This window comes from Papilio machaon, chromosome 29 (genome assembly GCF_912999745.1).
Source record: "Papilio machaon chromosome 29, ilPapMach1.1, whole genome shotgun sequence".
Lineage (NCBI taxonomy): Eukaryota > Metazoa > Arthropoda > Insecta > Lepidoptera > Papilionidae > Papilio > Papilio machaon.
The window spans coordinates 3,463,686-3,488,500 of NC_060014.1; the positions used below are offsets into that span (position 1 = coordinate 3,463,686).

The window sequence follows — 24,815 nt, forward strand, 5'->3', positions numbered from 1 at the left end:
CACGGATCATAAACCTCTGAAATGTACATAAATACTATGACGCATAAATCTTAAGCTTGAACTTCTTTAATTCATTCTCAAATAAAAAAGTCGATGTGGAAACAAGAGAAAGAGAGATAAAAGAAGAGGTATTCTTTTGTTTACGATCTTTTCTTTTTGTTTTGAAAGCTAACTCTAGACACTATCTTACTTCTAACTAATATTATAAATGCGAATGTTTATATTGATGGATGGATGTTTGTTTGAAGGTATCTCGGAAGGATCTTGACGAAATTTGGCACAGATGTAGAACCTAATCTGATGTAACACATAGGCTAATTTGTAGTTTTTTTAATTTCACACGGTCGGATTCGCGGGCGACAGCTAGCGTCTAAATAAATAACAATGAATCTATCGTAATAACTTACAAAATATCTTGGATCATAACATTTAAAATATATTACGACTTGCGTATGTCCTAAATAGGCAATGTATAAATAATTCCATATGAAAATTACTCGTTTTGATTTAAAAAGTAAAAACTTGTTTTTTATCGAACTGATAAACAAACCTGCATTTCCTGTTTTGAATTTTTTTTTACAATCACTATTGACGTTAAAGCTTGACGTTTTATTACTGGCCGTATTTGTTTTAAAATAAAAAACAAATAGAAAATAAAAGTTGTCTCTGCCGGGTCTACAAGGACACTTGTAGTAAAATCCAGTGAAATCAATTCCGTGTACAAAATTAAAAATGTTTTTAAATTTTGTGTTTTATAATTATAAACCAGTTGCTCAATGTGATTAGAATTTCGCTTTTATCAGATAACCTCGTAGTAATATTTTACGCATAAAAAAATTAAGTAAGTCTATCTATTTTTAACTCGACTGAGGCGTGAATTTTTGGCGGGAACACACTCCTCCTATCCAAAAATTCTAAGATCCGTATTCGATCCCCGTAATGTGTTTTTTTATATTATATGTAAGTACATATATCCGACGTTCTTATCCGAAAATACGATGATGAAACCTGCATATATTAGAGAAGAAATTCACGCGATGTTTGTGAAGTCAAGCTTCAAACAACAAGCAGCGGGTTAGTGCATGGCCTGACGACTATAATTCCAGAATGTAATTTATAGATAAACAACCATCAATATAATTTTTAATTAATTATGTATTTAAACTGTATTAAACTCGTTCTTAGCGGGAACAAAAGTCAATTCCTTGTGTGGAGGTCATTTACTTTCAAAATGGCGAGGCGAGCGGCTCCGCTAACCCTTTCCCTGTCAATGATCTTAGTCTTACCATAGAGTATATAATGCGTAGAGAGTTCAAATAATGACGGCAACGGTATCTGATTCTGCCAGCTGACGATCACGGACAATCTGACGCGCCAATTAGAACAAGTGCCTAGACCAGGGTCAAATAACTATTTTTTTTCTTAAGATAAAGGAGCTAACTAAAAAGGGAATAATGAACGCCCATGGACATCGGTAACACCTGAGGAACTTCTGATACATTGGGGTATTTGTAAGAAATAAAACTTAGTTTCTGTGTTATTTCATTTACTCTATGGGAATTTTCACTTTTCGTAGGCGCTAAGATAACAAAAAAAATCTTAGTTAAAAATCTACTTCGTAAAAGGAAGTTGTAAGTTATTATTTCTTCTCTATATTTTCTTTACTCTACGTTTCTCACCAACTTAGAATTCAGGAATGTGCCGTCTAAAGTTATTTACGATTTATTATAACTCCGGTAAACTGTGAATACCAAATAGGTAGCGAATGTTTTATTTTATAGTAAAACTAGCTGTCGCCCGCGACTCCGTCCGAGCGCAGTTAAAAAATGGGGGGGGGGGGGTTATGAAAAATAGATGTTGGCCGATTCTCAGACCTACTGAATATGCTCACAAAATTTCATGAGAATCGGTCAAGCCGTTTCGGAGGAGTACGGGAACGAAAACTGTGACACGAGAATTTTATATATTAGATTTTATCCCGCGGATTAATTTGCTTTTTGATCTTTAACCATAAACAATTGAAGTGACAGATTCATTTTTTCGGTTTATGACTTTTCTGTAGCCTTATTTCGGTAATTCATACTAATTTTCATGGTATTCGATTGATTAATTGATATATAATCATGGCAGTTAGAAGCAAATTTAGTTATTTTAAAAGTTTTATTAACAATTTTGAAAGCATCAAGTACTACGGTTATCAAATCCTTTAGTAAATCTTTATAAAGATGTTTATAATGAAGATTAAATAAATATAACAAGGCTACTCCGACTAAAGGTGCTTGATACTGACCGATTACCATCAACATTATCACAAACACTTCAACATAAATTGATACTTTCGAGAAATATTACGATAATTTACGTATAGATATAATCATAACCACTCTAGATAAGAGAATAGAATAAAGGTTATTAAAACCTTGTTTTAATGGATTAATATATAATATACTAGTTTTTACCCGCGACTACGTCCGCGCGGAATAAAAAAAAAGAAAACTGGGTAAAAATTATCCTATGTCCGTTTCCTGGTTCTAAGCTACCTGTCCACCAATTTTCAGTCAAATCGATTCAGCCGTTCTTGAGTTATAAATGGTGTAACTAACACGACTTTCTTTTATATATATAGATTCTTACGTAAATATCGCTCCATTCGAAAGTCATATTTTCACCATAGACTAACTGCATATTTTTCGCTAAAATTTGTAATCTGTACTAATACCATAAAGTGTAAAATGTAAGCACAAACTTCTTTTTTTAACGTGGTGGAAAAAGAGAAAATGGCCACCTGAAATCGCTGTAATAGCGAAGCGACCGTTGCGCATAGACATTAGCAAATACGGATGCGTTGCCTACCTTAAATTAACAGAGAAAGGGACGCTCAGAAAGAGGATATTTCCCCTTCCTATGCGTCCCCTCTTCCGCCAAATCCACTTCCCCTTCCCATTATTTCCTTAATAGAAAAGGGTTGGAACGTGCACTAAAATTAAGCCTCCGGCACCCAGATTCAACAGACGAAACGATGAATTTCTTCCACTTCACGCCTGTCTTCTGTGTGGTCGTGGAAGACTAAATTAATCTCTCGACTGCTAAACCAACCCGCATTAGGCCAGCGTGGTTGATTATGGCCTAGTCACTCTTAACTTAGGGTAGACTCTGAGCACCTCAGTGGGGACGTATGAGCTGATGATGACTGTACACTTTAAGTCGTATATTTTTAAATAACAAATCTGATAATCAAATAAAGGCTTAATTAAATAATTTCGCAAGTTGTTTATAAACTTTTTGTTATCTCTACTAATAGATTATATTGCATTTCGATGTATTGATGATAATTTCGTAATTTTATTTTTTTATAACCTCTGTTGGAGCGTCGATGTTGCAATTTGTGTACGTCAAATGCACGTCAAAGTACTAACTCCGCTCCCGCCATTTCATATTATGTAGATTTTTCTGACGTTCTTAAGGCAAAGGAAAAGAACGTGATGCAACCCGCACACATCGTCAATTAAATTCAAAGATATGTGTTTAGTCAACCCGCACTGGGCTAGCGTTGTTGACGATGGTCTAATCTTCCCTGACATGGGTAGATATATAAGAGCTAATGAAATTGCATATGAAACTCCACATTATATGTACATATTAACAAAATCGGAGTATCTGTATGTCCGCAAGCTCACGTTTGTTCCGGGTAATCTCCGGAACGGCTGGACCTATTTTGACGGGTCTTGGACTGGAAGGTAACTTGAATTTGATGTGTGCGGAATTACCATGGGATATTTTTTTAATTTTGCGCTGACAAAGTCGCAGGCGACCGCTAGTTTAAGATAAAAGTTTTAAATAGAATATTGTTTTCGTCGTTTGTCGACACATTTATAGCGATAAAGTTAAGTGCGGAGAATGGATTTTTTTTTAAACATGAATTTTTAATTAATAAATTAATTTTCTTGTTTGTATTGTTAACTTTGGTGACAACTTTGATATAAGTATAATATGACCTTGACAACGACACTAACGGAAATTGATAAGATGATTACTTAATCGGCCATTTTGTTATCGCCGCCATATTGAAATTTAGTAACACTAACCTGATTTTTTTCTATGTTTTTAAATTCTTGGTTTAACGTTTTATTACTTTTATTCGTAATAAAAAAAAACTGTTGCCTATAATTTTGACTCAGAGATTTAATATTTTAATTCTACGCTATCGTAAAAAAAACTTGACAGGTGTCAAGGGACACCCGGATGGAACGAAGTTCCTTTCAATTAGTTAGTGAAGGAACCAATGTTTATTCTATGAATAAAAAACTTAAGTCTTCACAAGAAGTACATTTTATTTCTATGAATTTTCGTTATATATTGTCACGTCGTTGCCATGGTGAAGTAGCGCTCATTCGTCGTTAACATACTTACTATAGCAAAAAGTGTCGTGACAACTTTTCGTAAGAATTTTTTCCGTCTAGCCCCCTTTCACAACGCGCGATAACGAACTTCGTTCCAAAAACTTTTCCAAATGTTAGTAACTCTAATTTTAAAAAAAACTTGAGAGGTGTGTTGGGACACCCGGATGGAACGAAGTTCCTTTCGATTAATTAGTGAAGGAACCAATGTTTATTCTATGAATAAAAAGCTCTTCACAAGAAGTACATTTTATTTCTATGAATTTTCGTTATATATTGTCACGTCGTTGCCATGGTGATATAGCAAAAAGTGTCGTGACAACTTTTCGTAAGAATTTTTTCCGTCTAGCCCTCTTTCACAACGCGCGATAAGGAACTTCGTTCCAATAGACTAGTTAAGATTAATTTTCGAATGCCATATATCAAATTTATCTGACAGTCTTGAGGCGAAAGACTGAATGAAAACATAGTGATGCAACCTGTACAAATTTGGTAAGAAATGTCACTGCATGTTTGTTTATGCGCTCTTAGGGCAGTGGGGGTGTGTCGTTTAAGGCCTAGTCTTAGACAGGCTCGAGTCTATAGTCAGAGAACGTGTGTTAGCTAACGAAATATGTCAAAATCGTGAAATAACTCTTACGTGATATATTTTGTTAAAGTTTCTCAATGTATCGCTAAACAACAATGATTTTAAACTTTCGATTTGACAGCAAAATGTCAAAGTATGTTTGGCGGGAACTCAAATGTCAAGGACGACTTGTTAAAGTTCAAAATGGCAGAAGATCTTCTACTGAATTTTAATGAATGCATGATTAAGTGACACATAAATCTAATAGACATCCTTAATTGCTGATGAGTAGCGTACCTTTAATCGACAGAGGAGGGCACGCCCACAAAGAGGATAATTCCCCTTCCTTTGCGGTTACTACTCCTTCAAAGCCAATGGTGAGATGGGAAAGAGGACGAGGGCGACATCTTGTAAGAATATATTTTTAGAAAGTTTATTAAAATCAGTATTGTTAGTCTACAATAAAAATTGTTTGGCGTAATTTAATTATTTGCAATATTGTTCTGAAATGACCATGAGAGTGTCTAAATTTCATGACATGTAATTATATTATAATAGAAAGAGAAATCGAAAGGAGTAATTTTAGCGGTTATATTTCGACTCAAGGCCACTTTGGGCCTGTTTCGTACGAATATTGCATTATTAATAGTGATGTGCGGATATTATCGATATTTCGCATGATTTTTTCTATCGTAAAATGGTTTCCCTTAATGTTAAGAGTTTTTAGCGTTTATACAAGATTGTATTGCATTGTATTGATTTAAAAAATTATTGCTAACTAAAAAATACTGTTACATTACAATTCGAAAAACATTCTGTGACTAGTGATTTTAAAGTACCCTTGTAAGAATATAACTTAAAAAGATAAATTGTAACGATGAGTTTAGAGTAACAAATGCAAATAAGTATACGTACAAGAAACAATGTAAAATTTTAACTAACTTTAGAATTGCAACTATATATCAAGTGTATAAAATTACAATTATTTCGCGTACGAATAAACTGAGCGACTTCGCATTTCGATCGATTTTGTCGATATTTATTCGATGAAAACAATCTTTTATCGATATAAATATCGATACACGTACACCACTATAAATGACGCAACATATTGCGTTCACAAACCCGTTCTTTTAACCTTATAACAAGCAACAACTCTACCTGCTAGTCAACGGCGCAATATATATTATTATTATATCTTCATTATTTACGACTAACAAGCTTAAAAACTGGTAGAGTACCATTGTGTGTGTCCAAAGTCAATCCTAGTTCTCTTCCCCTACCCACACATTTCCAATAAGGAAAGATTAAGTGGCAGTTTCATATAGGAATACTATAGCTGACGCCCGCGACTCCGACCGCGCGCATTAAAAAAAATTAAAAATAGATGTTGGTCGATTCTCAGACCAACTGAATATGCTCACAAAATTTCATGAGAATCGGTCAAGCCGTTTCGGAGGAGTACGGGAACGAAAACTGTGACACGAGAATTTTATATATCTATATATATAAAAGAAAGTTGTGTTAGTTACACCATTTATAACTCAAGAACGGCTGAATCGATTTGACTGAAAATTGGTGAGCAGGTAGCTTAGAACCAGGAAACGGACATAGGATCATTTTTACCACGATTTCTATTTTTTTTCCGCGCCGACGGAGTCTAAGCTAGTTAGATATAAATGTATTTATAAATACGTATATGACGCTCTCTGTGTTCTGTTTTTAAAGTCAAAGAATCTGCCATCTCTTAATTTGTCTATGGATCCCAGTCGCTTCACTATTTTAACGAAGCCTTTTGTTCGTTTGCCATCCTATTATTACGAAATAGCTTGACGTTGAAAAATTAAATATATAGTGGTGATTTAGGAAAGTTTAAACACCTTCGGTTACCAGTCAAAAACTATTACATCAATATAATGGGAATCTTCAACTTCAAATAAGTGAAAGGTCCTCTTTTCTTTACATCAATAAGTCTGTCAAATGTTCTGACTAATATTTTACTCGTACACAAATCAAAGTTTATTGGCCCAGAATAAACCTGTTTTTACGGTAACGCCTTTTAACTAAAAAGGTTTAATGCATGACATTAAGTAAAATAATTAAACGTTTACAAATAATTTTCAGCTTTGTAAAAATTTTATTCAGTCGTTTACCCCTAAAATCACTAGAACGTTCGAAAATCGATTTTTAAATTTAATAAAAAATTAAATTTGGAACAGTTTAGAAAAATGTAACAAGAGACAAAGGTTATGATAATTTCGGCCAGGTTATTTGAGGCATTAGAAAATAAATCACTTGACTATATTAGTGGTATAGATAAAACAACAATATAAAATGGTCTAAACTGATCTCAGTGAACGGTCACAGAGAAAGGTAAAGTCTTTGTGCGTGATTTGACTGACTAATGCCGCTGCGGTCGACAACCGACTGACACTACGAATGGTTCTCAAACCTTACTTCTATTTTTTTATTTATTACCAGAAACAGAACCATACCAAACAAAGAATATAAATGGTATCATTATGGATGCACTCACCGTGGGTTTCTAAGACCAAAATATCCGTTTAAATAATATTATTTCTGGTTTATCAAAGACAATGACAGGAATGACAATTTTTTAAACAGATATTATGATCTCGGAAACCAATGGTGAGTAGCTTTATCTCAGATGAAGACACATGACATTATAGGAATTCGAATCCGGCTGATTGGTGGCAACAAAAGAGTTTTTATAGGACGTATATTTCAAAATCGAAGAAAAAAAACTTTATGAATAATACATGTTTATTTAATTATAGATTATATTGTAAAGAAGTAATTTTACAAACTTAAAATACTTTAACAATACGTAATATATCTCCGAGATCCGAAACTTGAAAATTATGTTTGAAATTATTTAACATAAAAATTGGTCGATAAGTACAAGGTGTGATGTTTAAAAAACAATAAAATATTTTACCAATAATATTTCAATTATTACTACAATTTATCATAAATCAAAAAATTAATATAGGTATACATACTTATTATGAATGCATTTCAAATGCCAAAATTATAAAAAAAAATAATTTTATTTACATATTTTATCTCTGTATTTATCCGATTGTGATGTTAAAATTATTATAAAACAATAAATTTTTAATATTTAATACAACATATTATGATAACATAATCTTTGACTATAAAGAGTTAAAAAAAATATTCCGTAATTTAGGCGCGAAAATTTGACGTTTACACATATTAAAAAAAAAAGTAAAACTAAATCTAGTTATTGCTAAAAATAACCTAAATGGAATAGGAAAATTATACTAGACTAGAAAATGTTTAAATACAAATAATTTTGATTATTATTTAGTTAAATTTAAGTAGTTATTGCACTTGGCATTAAAAGTGCAAAAGCAGAATGGCAGAAATCTTTAGATGGAGTGTTTCTTACAATTTTGGCGTCTAATCGTTAGTTCATTTCAGAAATTTCGTAAGTGTGCGTTACGCAAATTTACCCCAGCAAGAGGCCTCCTGAGGTCTTTTGAGTCACTTTTGTGTATCTACGACAGAAATCTTTTATTTACGCTATAAAAAAATATTACTGGTGCATTCATAGAGCAAGTTAATTCATATATGTATTACCGTAATAATTTGCAAATGATGCTGCATTATATGCAAACCGGATAATAAAAGATTATCCGACTAACTCATTTTTATTCCAAGTATGTAATTCTGTTTTTTATGTATGTTAATTCTAATGTGACTGCTATATAACTGAAACGATTCCAACGAGTTTAGTGTCATCTTCAGTCTGTCGGGTTTTGGTTCGTAATTACTCAGTGATTACCATTTACTCCATTGGTGGTTGATTCATAAATACTCTTTAAATGGAATGGACTTATAGTAAATACTTCATTTTTCACCAAATCTTCGAGATTCTCACCTCCATATGACAGCAATGGCGAAATTTCTACATCAATATTGTCCTCAATAATACCTCCAGCTTCTCTTATGTATTTTCTATGTAGACGCAGTAAATCCTCCTTGGCAGTAGACGGACAGTCTTTTTTAGCAGCATCCGAATTTTTGAGCGCAGAAAACTCGACATCTCTAGCGACTTCTAAGCATATAAATTTCTCCGCAAATTCAAACACGTCGAAAATAAACTTCTCCAATTTTATACCATTCGGTTCTGAAGGTGTTTGACGGACACCATTTTCATCTACATAAGGTATCTTCTTCTTGGCCACGTGCAGTTTCAATTTCGTTTCATAATCGCATATCTTTGTAAGGAACTCAGACGAGAAGTAATGGTTGCAAATATTACCTGCTCGGAAAGTAAGTCGTCCATCGGGATTTCTACGCTCTGCAGCTTCATCTGTCAGTTCGGAGTACTCCACTACTTTATAATGTCCATTCACTCTGCACACAACCCCAACAGCTTCGCTAGGGGTTGACTTTGACACCACTTTGGCCGCACAATCTGCATTCTTACTCTTACAATATCCTATAAACACTGGATCAGCAACTTTAGTAAGGATATTATCAACGGAATGAGCATGTAAATGTTGTACACCTCTTCTTTTAATATCTTCTAGCACACCTTGGGTTTTCAAAGCTCGGTATAATCCTCCATTACCATCAGGAGTTGAAGAAACATGGTGTTTCTTGTCTAAAAATATTTTACCATCAAAATCAAAGCAAGGTAATGTCCCTTGCTCAAAGAATTTAATATTTTCCTCATTCAAGCCAAAGTATGAATGATTTTTGAAGTATTCTGCAGTTGGACCCATGGTGTGTTCAGATGTCATTATGTACCAAGTTATTTTACCCTCTTTTCCGGTACTTTCAGCTGCCATATTCTGTACTCTTAGAATTCTCTCAGCTTGTATTTGGAATAATGTTTTCTTTGATGGTAATCCAACATTATACATTCCTTTAGGATGACCGAACCCAAGTCTAGTCGCTTGTCCGCCTGCTAGTAACAAAACACCAACTTTACCTTCAGAAATTTCTTTGAAACCAATATTTTCGTACTCTTGAATTTTTTCTTTAGTCAACCCGGGCACGGTTTCGTAGTGCGATTCTGGTATCGGCTTCAAATCATCGTCGGTCTTCTCTAAAATAACTTTAGTACTGTCCATAGCTCGTCGAAAAATTGTATTCATTTCGGCCATGTCCAATTTTCCGATTTCTCCCGCCAATTGTTCCCGCTCATTTTCGTTAAGTTCCGGCCAGTACTTGATAAGATGCTCTTGACCGTGAGCGGTCAATCGTTCCTTCAAAGTTTCGTATGACATTACGCTCTCGTATTATACACTGAAATGATATTAAATAGCCGCAAATATCTTATCAGGTCCGATCGGCGCGATTAGAAAGTTAACACTGACTACAAGTTCCAACGAAGACATTTCACTGTTCATTCTCCCACCACGGTATAGTCCAAAACAGCGAAACACGTCGGCTAGAATCTGACATTCTGTTTATTTACATTCAAGGTTGTACATTCTTATATCATTAAAGTTTAATATACAAGTCGATTTCAGTATTACACTTTTTAAAACAGTAGAAATAAAACGGCAATGTATGACTAAATTTTATTTGACGTAATACGTCAAGCGGTCGAGTTGTTGTTGTAATTTGACAGTTATGTTCAAAAACCAAATAATGTAATTGAATAAATGAAGTCTTGAAAAATAATTTTCCAATGGTTTTTTCATTTTTATTAAAACACTTCGATTTTAATGAGTTTTGAACTCTTCTATCGAAAGTAATTTTAAAGACCATTGAGACATAAAATAACATATATATTAATGTTAAAGTGAGATATAAAGTTGAAACACAATATCATACTTATATTAAAAATGCGAATGTTTAGATGGATGGATGGATAGATTTTTGTTTAAATGTATCTCCAAAACGGCTCAACGAATCTTGATGAAATTTGACAGAGATGTACAATAAGCTCTGAAACACACAGGCTATTACGTTGTTTTTAATTCGTCGGCGGACTCGTGGGCGACTGCTAGTTTATTAAAAGTTGTAATTAAATCGAATTTCTTGAATTTGGTTTTCTATTCGGAGATAATTTTTATTTCTGAACAGAAACCAAGGCAATCTTTATTTACAATCTGTAATTAAATGTCACATACACCATGTGGTGCAACTGTCAAAAGAACTGTCAGATGCGGTCCAATGCAAACTTTAATCGGTGATATAGCTTATATATTATTAATTCTCGTTGATTATTTATTAGGAATTATATATGGGACATTTAAAAGTGTGTTATATATATTAAAATTTATAATATATCAATGTTTTAAAATCAATATAATGCAAAATACAAAAAACCAGAACAGGGTACAAAATGGTGAAGCGGAAACCGTTGCAATAAGGGGCATGATCGACGCGAACTGGCGTAAGCTATTATCAAGTACCTTAGTAACGGATAAAACTAAAGAAGTTGCCAAAAAAGAACATTACACAGGAACATTCCGACGTGCTCGAAAGAAAAACAACATGGATACTGTTAATACGAATTTAGAGTCAATGCAATTGAATTCAATCTCAGCTAATTCAAATAAACCAACAAATGTTATAAACAACAAAATTATAGATAAAAAAGGTTCATTAACTAAGTTTATAGCTATGGATTGTGAGATGGTCGGTATAGGGTACAACGGTGAAGATCACATGCTTGCCAGAGTATCTTTGGTCAATAAATTCGGGGACTGCATTTATGACAAGTATGTTAAAGCTAGAGAAGAAGTTAAAGACTATCGAACGGAAGTTAGTGGTATACGTAGAGAGAATCTAATCCACGGAGAAGAATTTTCAGTAGTACAAAAAGAGGTTGCAGAAATATTACGAGGAAGAATATTAGTTGGTCATTCGTTGAAGAATGATTTGAATGTTTTATTTCTTTCACATCCGAAGACTAAAATTAGGGATACATCGAAATATAAACCATTTAGAAAGGTATAAAATAATTTAAATTGATAAACATGGCTGAAAATTCAAAATAATGATATAGTGCAAAGAATTTTTTTTTCTTAGAGTTTTTTTTAACTTTCTCTAGACTACAAAAGTTTTATAATGGATAAAAATACAAACATTGTTTGTTTATTAACAAAAAAAAGATGCCTATAATCCTTTATGGGCCTTGGCTTAGATCAGCAAATTTTCATTTTCATTCCGGTTTATCTTTGGCCATAGTCTACAAATTTACAATGCTATAATGACTATTTAATTAAATCATAACTTTTACATACAAAAAAAAAATTATATTACGTAATTTATATAAAAAAATCATAAAAAAGATAATTTTTTCTTTTTATTCCAGATGAAAAAAGGTTGTACACCATCATTAAAATTTTTAGCTAAAGAAATCCTCGGTATAGACATACAGCGCGGTGAGCACAGCTCCGTTGAAGATGCTAGAGCTGTAATGCAACTTTATTGTACTGTAGCTAAGACATGGGAGATGATGTTGAGTACAAAACGGACATATAGTAAGAAAGCCGACATTTGATGTGGAATTATAATGTAAAGTTGTACCTTTAAAAGCGAGAACTGGATAACCTAGAAACCTTTATAAGCGAGAAGCATTGTCTGATAGACAACGTCCATAAACGAGAGACTGCGGTAAGAGAGAAAAATATCATAGTGCTTTGGATTCTCTCTTATCTAGGTTTGACTGTAGTACATTTTAACTGTGAGTTTGAACTGCAATGACAATTATCATATTGCAGTTTCTGTTAAAGAACATGTTAGAGATGATTAAATGTGTAACAAGTTTAATTTCTGTGGTTTTTCATTTTTCAATTGTGTCTTGAGAGAAATTTCGAGTCGAAACTAAATAAATAAGCATCCAAAGGAACATGATTTTTTTCTAGCTTAGGAAGGTACATGTTGTGACTGAATAACTCTCGCTTGTAAAGGTTTCTTTCTTATCCAGTTTGGATTGTTTAAATTTGAATTTTAAATGTTTTTCTGTAAAAAAAATGGCTTTTTAAGGCAACTTGAATATTCTAGTATTATCTTATGATGCTATTTAAATGACTAATTTGATTTCAATAAATATTGCTTTTAAATTTATCAATGTATAAATTGTCAACATCTGTAACGGTAACCAATAATGCTTTTATTTGTTGTTAACATCTTATCTATATATATAAAAGAAAGTGGTGTTAGTTACACTATTTATAACTCAAGAACGGCTGAATCGATTTGACTGAAAATTGGTGGGAAAGCTTAGAACCAGGAAACGGACATAGGAACTTTTTTTATCTTGTGTGTGTCGCGGGTCAAAGCTAGTATAGAATAGAATCGCGCGGGAAATGTTCACAACGTGATGTAGTATTTATTTGAGTTATATGTAGTTTTATAATAAACTAGCTTTTACCCGCGACTTCGTGCGCGGAATAAAAAAAACACACAAGATAAAAAAGTTCCTATGTCCGTCTCCTAGTTCTAAGCTACCTCCCCATCAATTTTCAGTGAAATCAGTTCGACCTATCTTGAGTTATAAATAGTGTAACTAACACTACTTTCTGAACATATATATATAGATTTTATTATCATTTAAAAAAGGCAAAGGTTTAAGTGGGCATTATGCCACCTTTTAGACAGAATGTTTAATTTTGCACAAAACAATTTGATCATCAGATCATCACCATATCATCATAATATTGTATTATAACACAATTTACACATGTATACAAAATGTCACATCAATTAGTAAACGGGAAGTTGATCAAATTTTATTGGCAATATTTGATGAAAGACATCGGGATATGGAAGTAAAAACTTCAAACTGTGTTAATATAATCTGTTAATGTAATTTCCTTAAAATGATTCATTGATTATAAGATGTCTGTTTGATTTCAAAGATAACATATTTTTCTAAATAATATGTAATAAATTGTTTTGATAATATTGTGTTTTAATTTCCTCATTTTAAGACTTGATTTAAAACTGAGCAAAGATTCCCTTAAGATACGATATCTTTATGTTAAGGGTAATTTTATAATCTTGTTAGAAAGGACTACTATGTAGATATTATAAAAATTAACTAATAAATTATATCTTTAATTAATAACTCAATACTAAATAAGTAGAAAATATATAAGAAATGTTTTTGTTTTACGAAAAATTTGTGTATTTTCGTATTATTTTTTTAAATTAAATCTTCACGAGTTGGATTATTCTAGAACTAATATTGTTACTCAAAGCTATATCAGTACTTACTTTCAAACAATTTGTTGTCTTGTTTTTAATTAAGAAAAAAGAAAATCATTGTTCCCAAAAGTAAGTTTTTAAAAAAACCATAAAACAAACACCTTACGAGGTGATTTAAATTTTTTAATATAGAGCTTAAAGTAATGCTCGTACCATGTTTTTTTCTCGGGGGGGGGGGGGGGGGGGAATCTTCAAATGATACTCTGGGGGGAAAGGCAGGGTTATGTGGGACTTGACTCATTAAAATCCTCCTCGGTGTCCATCCTTAAGTGCAATCGGTAAGAGTCCCCGGATATTTAGGTTTCTAAGGACCACTGGTTGGGAAACATTGGTTTATATCAACCAAAATGATAGATTTCCGTTGCAACATCAAATAATGAAATCTGTAAAGTTTGATTTTGTTAAGGTATTTAAATAAAAATCCATATTATTAGTTATGTGCCTATATATTTGAATCTTTGGTTAAAAAATAACACATATAGGCAACGAAGTCAGACAGTTCACTTTTAAGCATTTAAACAAAGGACAGCAGTTTTAGATAAAAGCGCCATCTCTTGACAATGTATTAAACTTAATATGTTGTGGTTTTTAAAAGTTGACGAAAGATGGCGCTTAAATTAAAAAGTCGAAAACAAAAACTTTTTACATGTTAACTTCAAGATTGCACAATTTTGACAATTTTCTTCGAATAAAGATTGAATTGTGGTTTTCAAAATTAAGTGAAACTTCATAAAAATAAAAGGAAATTATTTTAAAATAATTTAAAGAAAAATACAAATCACAAAATTCTTATTTTATTTTTATATTTATTTGACTTACAATTTTCGTCATTTTGTAAAAAACAAATTAACATTCACATTAATATCTTAGGACAAATTCTGAGTTATAATATCAACATTTATTGCAAAAAAAAACTAAAATAAAGGCGCCTTTTTTTAAAATAAAACTAATTAAATAAAAAATATTCGAAAAATAATCACAATTTAAAATAAGAAAATATTTTTATTTTATTACAATAAAAATATTTTTCACATTCTACTAACATTTGAGGTATTAAATAACTAACAAAGTTAACTTGGTTATTAAAATTAATAAAATTTTAATACTTTTTCTTTTTACAAAATATCAACAATTACCTAAGTACTTTTTCTACTGGCAACTTACAAAATGAAATATAAAAAAAAAATAGAAAGAAATAAAGAATCGCTAAAGCAAATACGATAGTTTCTGTGACAGCTGTCAAAAATTCCCGCCATATTTTTTTTTTTATATTTCAAATTTCTGTACAAAATATGTTTATCAATTCGAGCAGTGCGTAATAAAAATAGAATTATTAATTTTCGTATAAATGCGAATGTCTTTTTAATATTACTATTGTAAACCAATTCGTTTATTGTTTTATACAAACATAAGATCTGTTTAAAAATAAATATTTCAATTTGTTCATAATTATAAACTGACCTTTATATATGGATAGGCTATATGAAGTTGTTTTTTGTGCTTATTTGATATTTGGCATTATGGCGCTGCCATTAGATATTTGCCATATAATTGAGTGTCAGTAAAATCAACAGACTTGTTGTCAGAAAGAGGTAAAAGAAAAAATTACGAAGTAATGACCTTTCCATATATTTTGCGATAGTAATTACGAAATAATTATAAAATAAGTATTTGACATTAGTTCTAGTTTCCAATTAACTATTATTTGCTACCGACAGCGCTAAAATAGATAAAAATCAAATAAGCAGAAAATATCACAGCTTATAACCTGTCCAATGAAATATAATCCATGGTAACAGCTGATTTATTATAATTTAAAATAATCACAGATTAAATACTAGATAAAGAAAAAAAAAATTTTATGCCAGTGACTAAAATAATAGAAAACAAATATATTCGAGATAGACCTTTCACTAAAACAGACTATGAAATTGTTAATAAACAACATAATTATATAAAAGCACCGTATTTTTGGGTCGGAGATACATTTTCATGTGCTTATTTATTAAGATTACTTTTAGGAAAACGTAACACGTTTACGATAACGTTATCTGAACCGGTGAGAGGCGCTACTATCGCAATTAGTTCCGTCAGAAATATAAAACCTTCATGGTCAGAGAAAAAAAAAAGACATGACAGATAAGGTATAAAAAAAAAGATCTTGTCACTTTTTTGACATTTACAAAGGGGCGCTACTGAGTTATTATAATTAAGTTTGACTCAAGCCCACCGTCTCAGATAACTTTATCTCGTTGTCACCTCAATTTGACATATAACCTAAACGCCATGACAGTTTTTTGACCAGTGAGGTGTCATTTGGGGTGTTAGTTGGCATTTATATATTTCTTGATACTGTGACGCTTTTTCCTTATTAATTAAAAAGACTTTAATGAAAATGTGGTCATTTTTATTTGGTATTAGAAAATGGCTTCTCTAAGCGACGTAAATATATTTCCTCATTTGTCTGTCGACTTTAGTCATATTCGTGCAAAGTTCTTGATCCCTGAGAATAAAACAACATAATATATCTAATAGAGTCTAGAATTAATTAAAAAAATCTAATACAAAACAAGTCTAAATCGGTGAAAGAAAGAGTTAAGACTCTAAAAAGGTTTAACTACCAAAAGATGGTTTAGACCCCCTAGAATAAAATTAGGACCCCCAAAATTATTTATATTACAAAATAACCTATAACCAAAGAATAATACAAATACAAGAGCGCTGTAAGCAGATGATCTATTCTAGATTTAGGGGGGGGGGGGGTAGATAGGATTTTTTTTATTCGTATTAGGTAGGGAATGTAAAAAATTGACAAATAGTTTTCTAGTATTAATATACAAAGTAGTTTAGATATTAGATTTTAGATTTTTTTAAATTTTTTGTGGGGTGATGTGGTGGGGGGCAAGTACCCCTCAAATTTGATGAGACGTAGTTATGTTTATTACTTACCTAATATCCCCCCATCCTCCATTTCCTTTGGTAAGCTTCTTGTTATGTTTAGCTCCGCCCGCACTAACAATGGCGGACACTCGAGAAGGATACATATAGGACTTTGCGTTCTGCAGCAACTTCTGTACTTTACTGATCACTGTTGATGCGTTGCAGTTGGATTTCTTGTGGTGGATACCACTGGAAGATATAGTTATATCTGATATAGATCAATACGACATAGGTAACTAGCTTTTACCCGCGACTTTGTCCGCGCGGAATAAAAAACAGAAAACGGGATAAAAAAGTTCCTATGTCCGTCTCCTAGTTCTAAGTTACCTGCCCACCAATTTTCAGTCAAATCGATTCAGCCGTTCTTGAGTTATAAATAGTGTAACTAACACGACTTTCTTTTATATATATAAGATAAGATAACCATCATCAACCTGCCCTTATCCCTATGGAGGGTAGACACAGTATATACTCCTCCATACATCTCTATCAGATGTCATATCTGAATTCACCCCCTTCTTACGTATATCCTCTTTCACACAATCCATCCATACTTTCTTTGGTCTTCCTCTACCTTTATATCCATCCACATTCAATCTCATTACTTTTTTATTTATATCATCCCTCCGCATAACATAATATAGGCAATAACCAACAATACAATATGGGTTTCAAAAAGGTTATGTACAGTATAGTTAAATCCACAGGTGGGCACAGTTAATCGAAAAGTTAACTTCGTTAATCGTTAATTCGTTAATTAAAAAATTAACTTCGTTAATCGTTAAAGCGTTAAATTCTCGAAAATTTAACGCAAGTTAAAGTTAATCGTTAACAGTTAACCATACCAAAATTGTACATACTAATTTCACACTTATTGTGGCGACACTTGTTTAAAATAGTAATTTGACTATACATTCTATAACACATTAGTATTAGAGACCAGTATGAACGCATTATAGTATACATATTTCATTACGAGTGCGGAAAGCCATTGCAAAGAGTTCCGACAAATGTCTACCCGAGCCGAGGCGCAGCTGAAGGTGAGGGTTGACAGTTGGAACAAGTTGCAATGACGGTTCCGCATCTGACATCCTACATCCGCATCAAACAACTATTTTTAATACAGTTGCGAAAAAATGAAGCAATTTAATAGAATAATAAAAACACAATAAACTCAACTAACTAAAATGTTTGGAAAATGATTTTTTTGTTTTCTTCACCCATTCTGGGTAGGCAAAGGGAACTATGCCCAAACAGCCAAGTCTTCAGTAGATTATTGTTATTGATATGAAATTAAAATGAAATTTAATGAGATGAAATAAAATGAAACCTAACCTAATTCATTAAATCTGATATTGTAAAAAAATTTGGAGCTTCTTTTTAGAAATATTTGTATGAATCATAAAAACTTCAATGATTTTTTTTTGTAAAAATTTCGTGGTTGGTTTTTTCTTTTTAATAGACATTATTTTGACAGTTAGGAAAGAACGCACGAGTTTGGAAAAGCTAAAGAAAAAGCACGAGTAAAAAAGTGTTTTAATACAGTTGCTCAAAAAGTGGCGTATTGCAGGGACGAAGTGCGTTCGGAATGTGGACTATTACATACTCGTAATGAAATATACTATTTCGAACCTTCTTTTCATTTTGTCCTGTTGTTTACGTCTTTCCCGGACGCTCTGATGCATCACACTTGCACGCGAACTTCACATATATCAATTATTAACTCGTTCGTTCACCATTTGAGTCGCCGACAGTCGCCCAACATAGCTGAACTTACGAGCGTGGCGTTACGCGTAATTTAAACAAAATGACAGCACGTCTCCAAGTTTCTAATGTAACGATTAACGGACTTTTATTAACGGAAGTTAACAAAAGCGTTAACACTTTTTGAAGTTAACTTAAAAGTTAATCCGTTAAGCAAAATGTTAACTTCGTTAATTAACGATTAACGGATTAACGAGTTAATGCCCAGCTCTGGTTAAATCTAAAATGGCTGTCACTAGTGAATTCAAGATGGCTGTTACAAAAACACGGACAATATATTTTTAATATGTCTTTATGTTAACATTAACAAAACACTATTAATGAAAAAAGGATTTGTTTGTTTGTTTTGAATAATCTCCGAAACTATTGAACTGATTTGAAAAATTATTTCACTGTTAGGAAGGTATACTATCCCCGAGTGACATAGCCTATATTTATTACTAGATTTTTTTAATTATAAGTAATAATTAAAAACTAATAGTCGCTCGCAATTTTGTCCGCGCGGCACTAAAAAAAACTTAATTAATAGTTAATAGTCTATGTGTTCTTCCAGACTATGTGCTATATCTATCCGAGATCCGTTGAGATATTTTTGGAGATACATTCAAATAAACATCCATCCATCTAAACCAGGGATTCCCAAAGTGGTCGATATCTAACCTAAGGCATTGCTAATTCTCACTCTGTCTTCTATTGACTTAAGTCAGAATTAATAATAATAATAATTGATCTTAAAAGTAGGTAATCTGACCATGTGGGGGTCTAAGGTAACAGTTCATTTTGGATAAGGGGGTCACTTGTACAAAATAGTTGGGGATCCCTGGTCTAAACAATCACATCTATATCTATATATATAGTCAGAAAGTGGTGTTAGTTACACTATTTATAACTTAAGAACGGCTGAATCGATTTGACTGAAAATTGGTGGGCAGGTAGCTTAGAACCAGGAAACGGACATAGGAACTTTTTTTATCTTGTGTGCATTTTTTTATTCCGCGCGGACGGAGTCGCGGGAAAAAACTAGTTTATAATATAAATAATGTCTTACCACTCGCCAATATGAAATACACGGGGTCCTTTGCACAGAATAACTTTAAATTTATCTCTTTTCGGTCGATTCTGTGACAAATGTAGCAACGAATAGTCCCAATTATAATCGTCATAGGCACAAAATTGTTCTTGTAATTCCATTATATTCTTCCATACAGTTCTATTAAAAACCATTCCCATGTTATGCATACTCGAATGCCATGGGGTAATTTCTACCTGAAATTAGGGAATTTTTCTCGTTATGGCAACATTTAATTGTCACTTTTGTGGGGTAAGCGCGGGAAGCAATTATTAATGCTTTGTTAAAAGTAAAATGTGCATGCACTGGTATGTTTTTTTGGCTTAAATATGTTTAATTTTAGTTTTATCTTTATTTAATTTAATGGAGTCTAGTTTAATGTAACGAAAAACAAAGCATTTCCATTTTTTTAGTTTTTAATTGTTTATTTATTTATTTTCATGATCTTCAATTTGAACAAATTTAATAACTAATTATGTTTAATTATCTATTTTATTTTAAATTAAGTCGTTGAATATTTCTACTAAAATCTAAAAACTATTACAATATTAAACATTTTAAAATCTACACAGAAATCTCCTACTGAATTCTACCAAATGGTAAGTTAATTGATGTAGCCAGTTAAAAATTACAAAAATCCTTCTAATTTACAAAATAATGATCAAAATCTCATGCACCGAGCCATGCCAATACCGCCACCACATGCCAGCCATAGATTAAATAAAAAAACTTGAGAGGTGTGTTGGGACACCCGGATGGAACGAAGTTCCTTTCTATTAATTAGTGAAGGAACCAATGTTTATTCTATGAATAAAAAACTTAAGTCTTCACAAGAAGTACATTTTATTTCTATGAATTTTCGTTATATATTGTCACGTCGTTGCCATGGTGAAGTAGCAAAAAGTGTTGTGACAACTTTTCGTAAGAATTTTTTCCGTCTAGCCCCCTTTCACAACGCGCGATAAGGAACTTCGTTCCAAAAAGTGCCACAGACAAAAAAATTACTTGAACATTTTTTGCCATTTTAACAGATTAGAATACAAAACTAATGTCTCGGATTTACAATTTTTTTTTTCAGTAAATTTTTCATGTTTGAGTTATGTAAATTTAGTGACATCAGTTAATTTTTGTTTGTAACACTTTGAATACATGCTTTAATATATATATAAAATTTTAACAAATTATTTTGTTTTAATTTTTTTTCCACAAAATTTTCCCGAATTTGGGCAATTTTTTTCATTACACTGGTAAAGTCCAGTTGCGGAGGACGAAGAATTTCGTACAATGACCTCTTTACCTACTGACAGTGTTCGCAAACATTTTTGTATTTAGTGCGGTTTACATAAATTATTTGAAGGAGAAAGAAAATTCACCAACTTATGAAATATAGTTATTATTATAATATAAATTATTTATTTAGATTTTATATTACAAGTAAAGTCAAGGTCAAGCAAACCAAGGACTTTTGTCGTGACTCAAGGCCAACCAAACCCAAGAACAAACCTTATAGTCTCCAGTAAAAGGTTTACAATCCCTGAGGACAGCGGCCATTGTATCTGTGCGAGCGAGACTCATTGTATTTACGCGGGAGTGACAGAGACAGGTAATGACACTTCAATGTACGAAATTCTTCGTCCTCCGCGATTGGACTTTATATATTTACGCACACTAATTCGACAATTCGTTCAATGTCGAAAATAGTTTTACTATTAAATGTCAAACTTGTATGACCTCCATTCAGTGGTTATATAGGTATATCTACGACTAATACAATAGCAAAATAAAATACAGTCAAAACCGTTTATAGCGACATCGTTTAGAACAACATACCGGTTAAATTGACCAAAATCAAAGGTCCTGGCTGAATGTTATTACATATCTTTCCTATTAATACCTGTCACCGGTTGTTACAACTATCGGTTTTTACGAATCAATATGAGTAGTCCCTTCGATGTCGTTATAACAGATTTTGACTGTATTAATAATATTAAATCTAGCATTTCTAAAAAGGTATAAATTTTTTAAATACATGCGAAGCTATTAATTATTCAGCCCCTTTCAATTTTAGCAATAGAGGTTTTATAACAAACTTTCAAATACAGCAACAAAAAGTTACAATATAACATGATTTAGTTTAAAAGAAACGTAGTTGAATAAAAAAAAAAACGGTTAGTTGTCGGTTTTTATATTTCACATCACTAAAGATGTCAATTTGACAGATTTCAAATATCATTGTTATATTGTAACATATTTTGGCGCCAGTTTTGTGACTGAATTAAAGAGAGATATTAATTTTATTTTAAAAATGTAAACTGCCATTGTTTTATACCACAAAAGGGATGGCGATGGGATACATTATGCCAGTACAGTAAGACAGTAGCAGTCAAAATCAACGCTAGCATACAACTGGAATAAAATAAAGTAACTGGCTCCAATGAATACATACCATCCATGCCAGGTTAAGGAGACTGTCTTACTTTACTGGCTTAATATAAACCAAGTATTACATAAATAATATTTTATATACAAGTGATTTAAAAGAGCATGTATTTTACTAGCTTTTTTAATAATCATAGTTTTTTTTTTAATATATAATGTAATAGCAACACTATGTACAGATACGAATCTCCATTTTCCTTACTATTGCTTTTTCCTTTCATTATCTTACTAATATTATAAACCAGCTTTTACCCGCGACTTCGTCCGCGAGGAATAAAAAAAATGCACGCAAGATAAAAAAGTTCCTATGTCCGTCTCCTAGTTCTAAACTACCTCCCCATCAATTTTCAGCTAAATCAGTTCGACCTATCTTGAGTTATAAATAGCTAACACCACTTTCTAACTATATATATATAGAAGATAGATGCCAATGTTTAGATGTATGGATGTATGTTTGTTTGAAGTTATCTCCGAAACTACTCAACAAATCTTGATGAAATTTGTCACAGATGTAGAACATAGTCTGGAAGAACACATAGACTAGTTAAGTTTTTTTTTAAATTGCGCGTGAACGGAGTCGTAAGCGACAGCTAGTTTATAATATTAGTAAGATAAATACAACTAAAGGAATTAAAAATTAAAATTAATAAATAGTACATAGTTAGGGCATGCGTTAGAGAAGAGGTAACCCCCCAGGGCAGATAAAACATCCCTCCCAAGTAATCTCGCCCAGGGCGTTAGCAAAGCTGAAGCAATTACTGTACATAGTGTTGCCAGTATTAGCACCTTTTGGTTGCTGGAATACAGGTATGGATACACTTGATAGTTCCACTGCATGTCCTGCATCTTCCTTCTTCTTTCCTCATTAGCAGCTCTCACTTGCTGTATATAACTCAGGCTGAGTTGCTTCCGCTATATCACGTTTATTGTAAAAAAAAAAAAACAATAAAAAATATTTGTTCCTAATAAACTCTAAGCTTGTTGTGAAGTAATACAATAGAACGTTCACTAAAATAAAGTCGAACCATGATAAGCGAGAGTTCAATGGATCGCGACATTTTTCTCTCTAACCGGAGTTTCTCGCTTATGGAGGTGCTTTGTTGGGACCGGACAATGACCCTCGCTTATGGAGGTTTTTCTTTAACCGGAGTTTCTCGCTTATAGAGGTTTCTCTCTAACCCGAGTTTCTCGCTTATAGAGGTTTCTCTCTAACCCGAGTTTCTCGCTTATAGAGGTTTCTCTCTAACCCGAGTTTCTCGCTTATAGAGGTTTCTCTCTAACCGGAGTTTCTCGCTTATGGAGGTTTCTCTCTAACCCGAGTTTCTCGTTTATAGACGTTTCTCTCTATTCGGAGTTTCTCGCTTATGGAGGTGCTTCGTCGGGACCGGACAATGACTCTCGCTTATAGAGGTTTCTCTCTTACCGGAATTTCTCGCTTAAAGAGGTGCTCCGTTGAGACCGGACAATGGCTCTCGCTTATAGAGGTTTCTCTCTATTCGGAGTTTCTCGCTTATGGCAGTGCTTCGTCGGGACCGGACAATGACTGTCTTTTATAGAGGGTTCTCGCTTATCCAGGTTCGACTGTATATAAATTTTGGCAAAGCATTTTCATAGATCATTTACATTTTTAATACAATTAAATAAAAAATGAAATCTACTTTTCAGCAATAAAATAAATGTTGCCAATTTTTATTTCATACTCTTGTCATTTGTTAGTAATTAACAGAATTTACGAAGATATTAGTACATAAAGGTGTTATTGAAATTTACGTCTTATTCCAAGGCCGTAAGATACAAATTAGTTATCTCAAGATGCAAATATAAGTTTAGTATGTAAGTATTTTTATATTTTGTTTAATTTTAAACTCTATTCCAATGTAGTAAAGTGTAATTTAATAATAAAATGCAATGAATTTAATATTCGAAAATGATTCTTAACTCAAACAATTACGGTATATTTTATATTAACGATTAAGATAATTAGATTTCAAATTATTTTTAAACTATTAATTTATTAAAGATTTCCCAATAAAGTTGTATAGAAAAAAGAACCCTCAATAAAATGAATAAGGTTAATTTTTACTTGATATAAATCTTTGCTAGAAAATTTAATACAAATAAAACTTATTTAAAAGCAATTAGTTATGTTTTTATTTTGTTTTAATTAAAAAATATTAGTATTAAAAATACAAAAAAAGAATTAAACCTAATTATAAAAGAAATGAAAAATATTAACGATTCTTATTCTTATAAAAGGTACTAGTTTCGTATGTAATTTTGTAACGTATTTTTAATAAATTCGTCCTTAAGATTAGTAGCGTAGAGTGCATTTTTCTTAAATAAGTTAGAAATTATATTGTAAAATTTATTTTCGTTTATGGAATTCCATTCGAAATTCGAAATTTAAATGCAT

At 32.1% G+C, this 24,815-nt stretch overlaps 3 protein-coding genes across 4 annotated transcripts in view; 1 reads left to right on the plus strand and 2 right to left on the minus strand.

Annotated features, from left to right (window-relative positions):
* Positions 1 to 8,722: 8,722 nt before the first annotated feature.
* Positions 8,723 to 10,500, minus strand: LOC106709113 (UDP-N-acetylhexosamine pyrophosphorylase). Its single transcript, XM_014500816.2, has one exon. It carries the CDS (start codon positions 10,248 to 10,250, stop codon positions 8,787 to 8,789), a length of 1,464 nt encoding a protein of 487 aa, XP_014356302.2. The 5' UTR covers positions 10,251 to 10,500; the 3' UTR covers positions 8,723 to 8,786.
* Positions 10,501 to 11,091: 591 nt separating this feature from the next.
* On the plus strand, positions 11,092 to 12,616 carry LOC106709129 (RNA exonuclease 4). The gene is made up of 2 exons (XM_014500840.2): positions 11,092 to 11,928; positions 12,293 to 12,616. Exons 1-2 carry the CDS (start codon positions 11,092 to 11,094, stop codon positions 12,479 to 12,481), a joined length of 1,026 nt encoding a protein of 341 aa, XP_014356326.2. The 3' UTR covers positions 12,482 to 12,616.
* Positions 12,617 to 16,345: 3,729 nt separating this feature from the next.
* Positions 16,346 to 24,815, minus strand: part of LOC106709226 (alpha-1,6-mannosyl-glycoprotein 2-beta-N-acetylglucosaminyltransferase) — a 36,511-nt gene continuing 28,041 nt past the window's right edge. The window contains exons 9-12 of one of the 2 annotated variants that reach the window (XM_045685422.1): positions 23,189 to 23,314; positions 19,943 to 20,160; positions 17,140 to 17,319; positions 16,346 to 16,693 (exon numbers count right to left, since the gene is read on the minus strand). In XM_045685422.1, the coding sequence (XP_045541378.1) occupies positions 16,624 to 16,693; positions 17,140 to 17,319; positions 19,943 to 20,160; positions 23,189 to 23,314 (594 nt within the window). In that variant the 3' untranslated portion in view covers positions 16,346 to 16,623. The remainder of the gene's footprint in view (positions 16,694 to 17,139; positions 17,320 to 19,942; positions 20,161 to 23,188; positions 23,315 to 24,815) is intronic. The other variant, XM_045685423.1, reaches the window with a different exon arrangement.

Coding starts and splice junctions, on each gene's coding strand:
- LOC106709113 (XM_014500816.2), bottom strand. CDS start 10,250: ATGTCATACGAAACTTTGAAGGAACGATTGACCGCTCACGGTCAAGAG.
- LOC106709129 (XM_014500840.2), top strand. CDS start 11,092: ATGTCACATACACCATGTGGTGCAACTGTCAAAAGAACTGTCAGATGC. Junction 11,929..12,292: donor AATATAAACCATTTAGAAAG/GTATAAAATAAT, acceptor TTTTTATTCCAG/ATGAAAAAAGGTTGTACACC.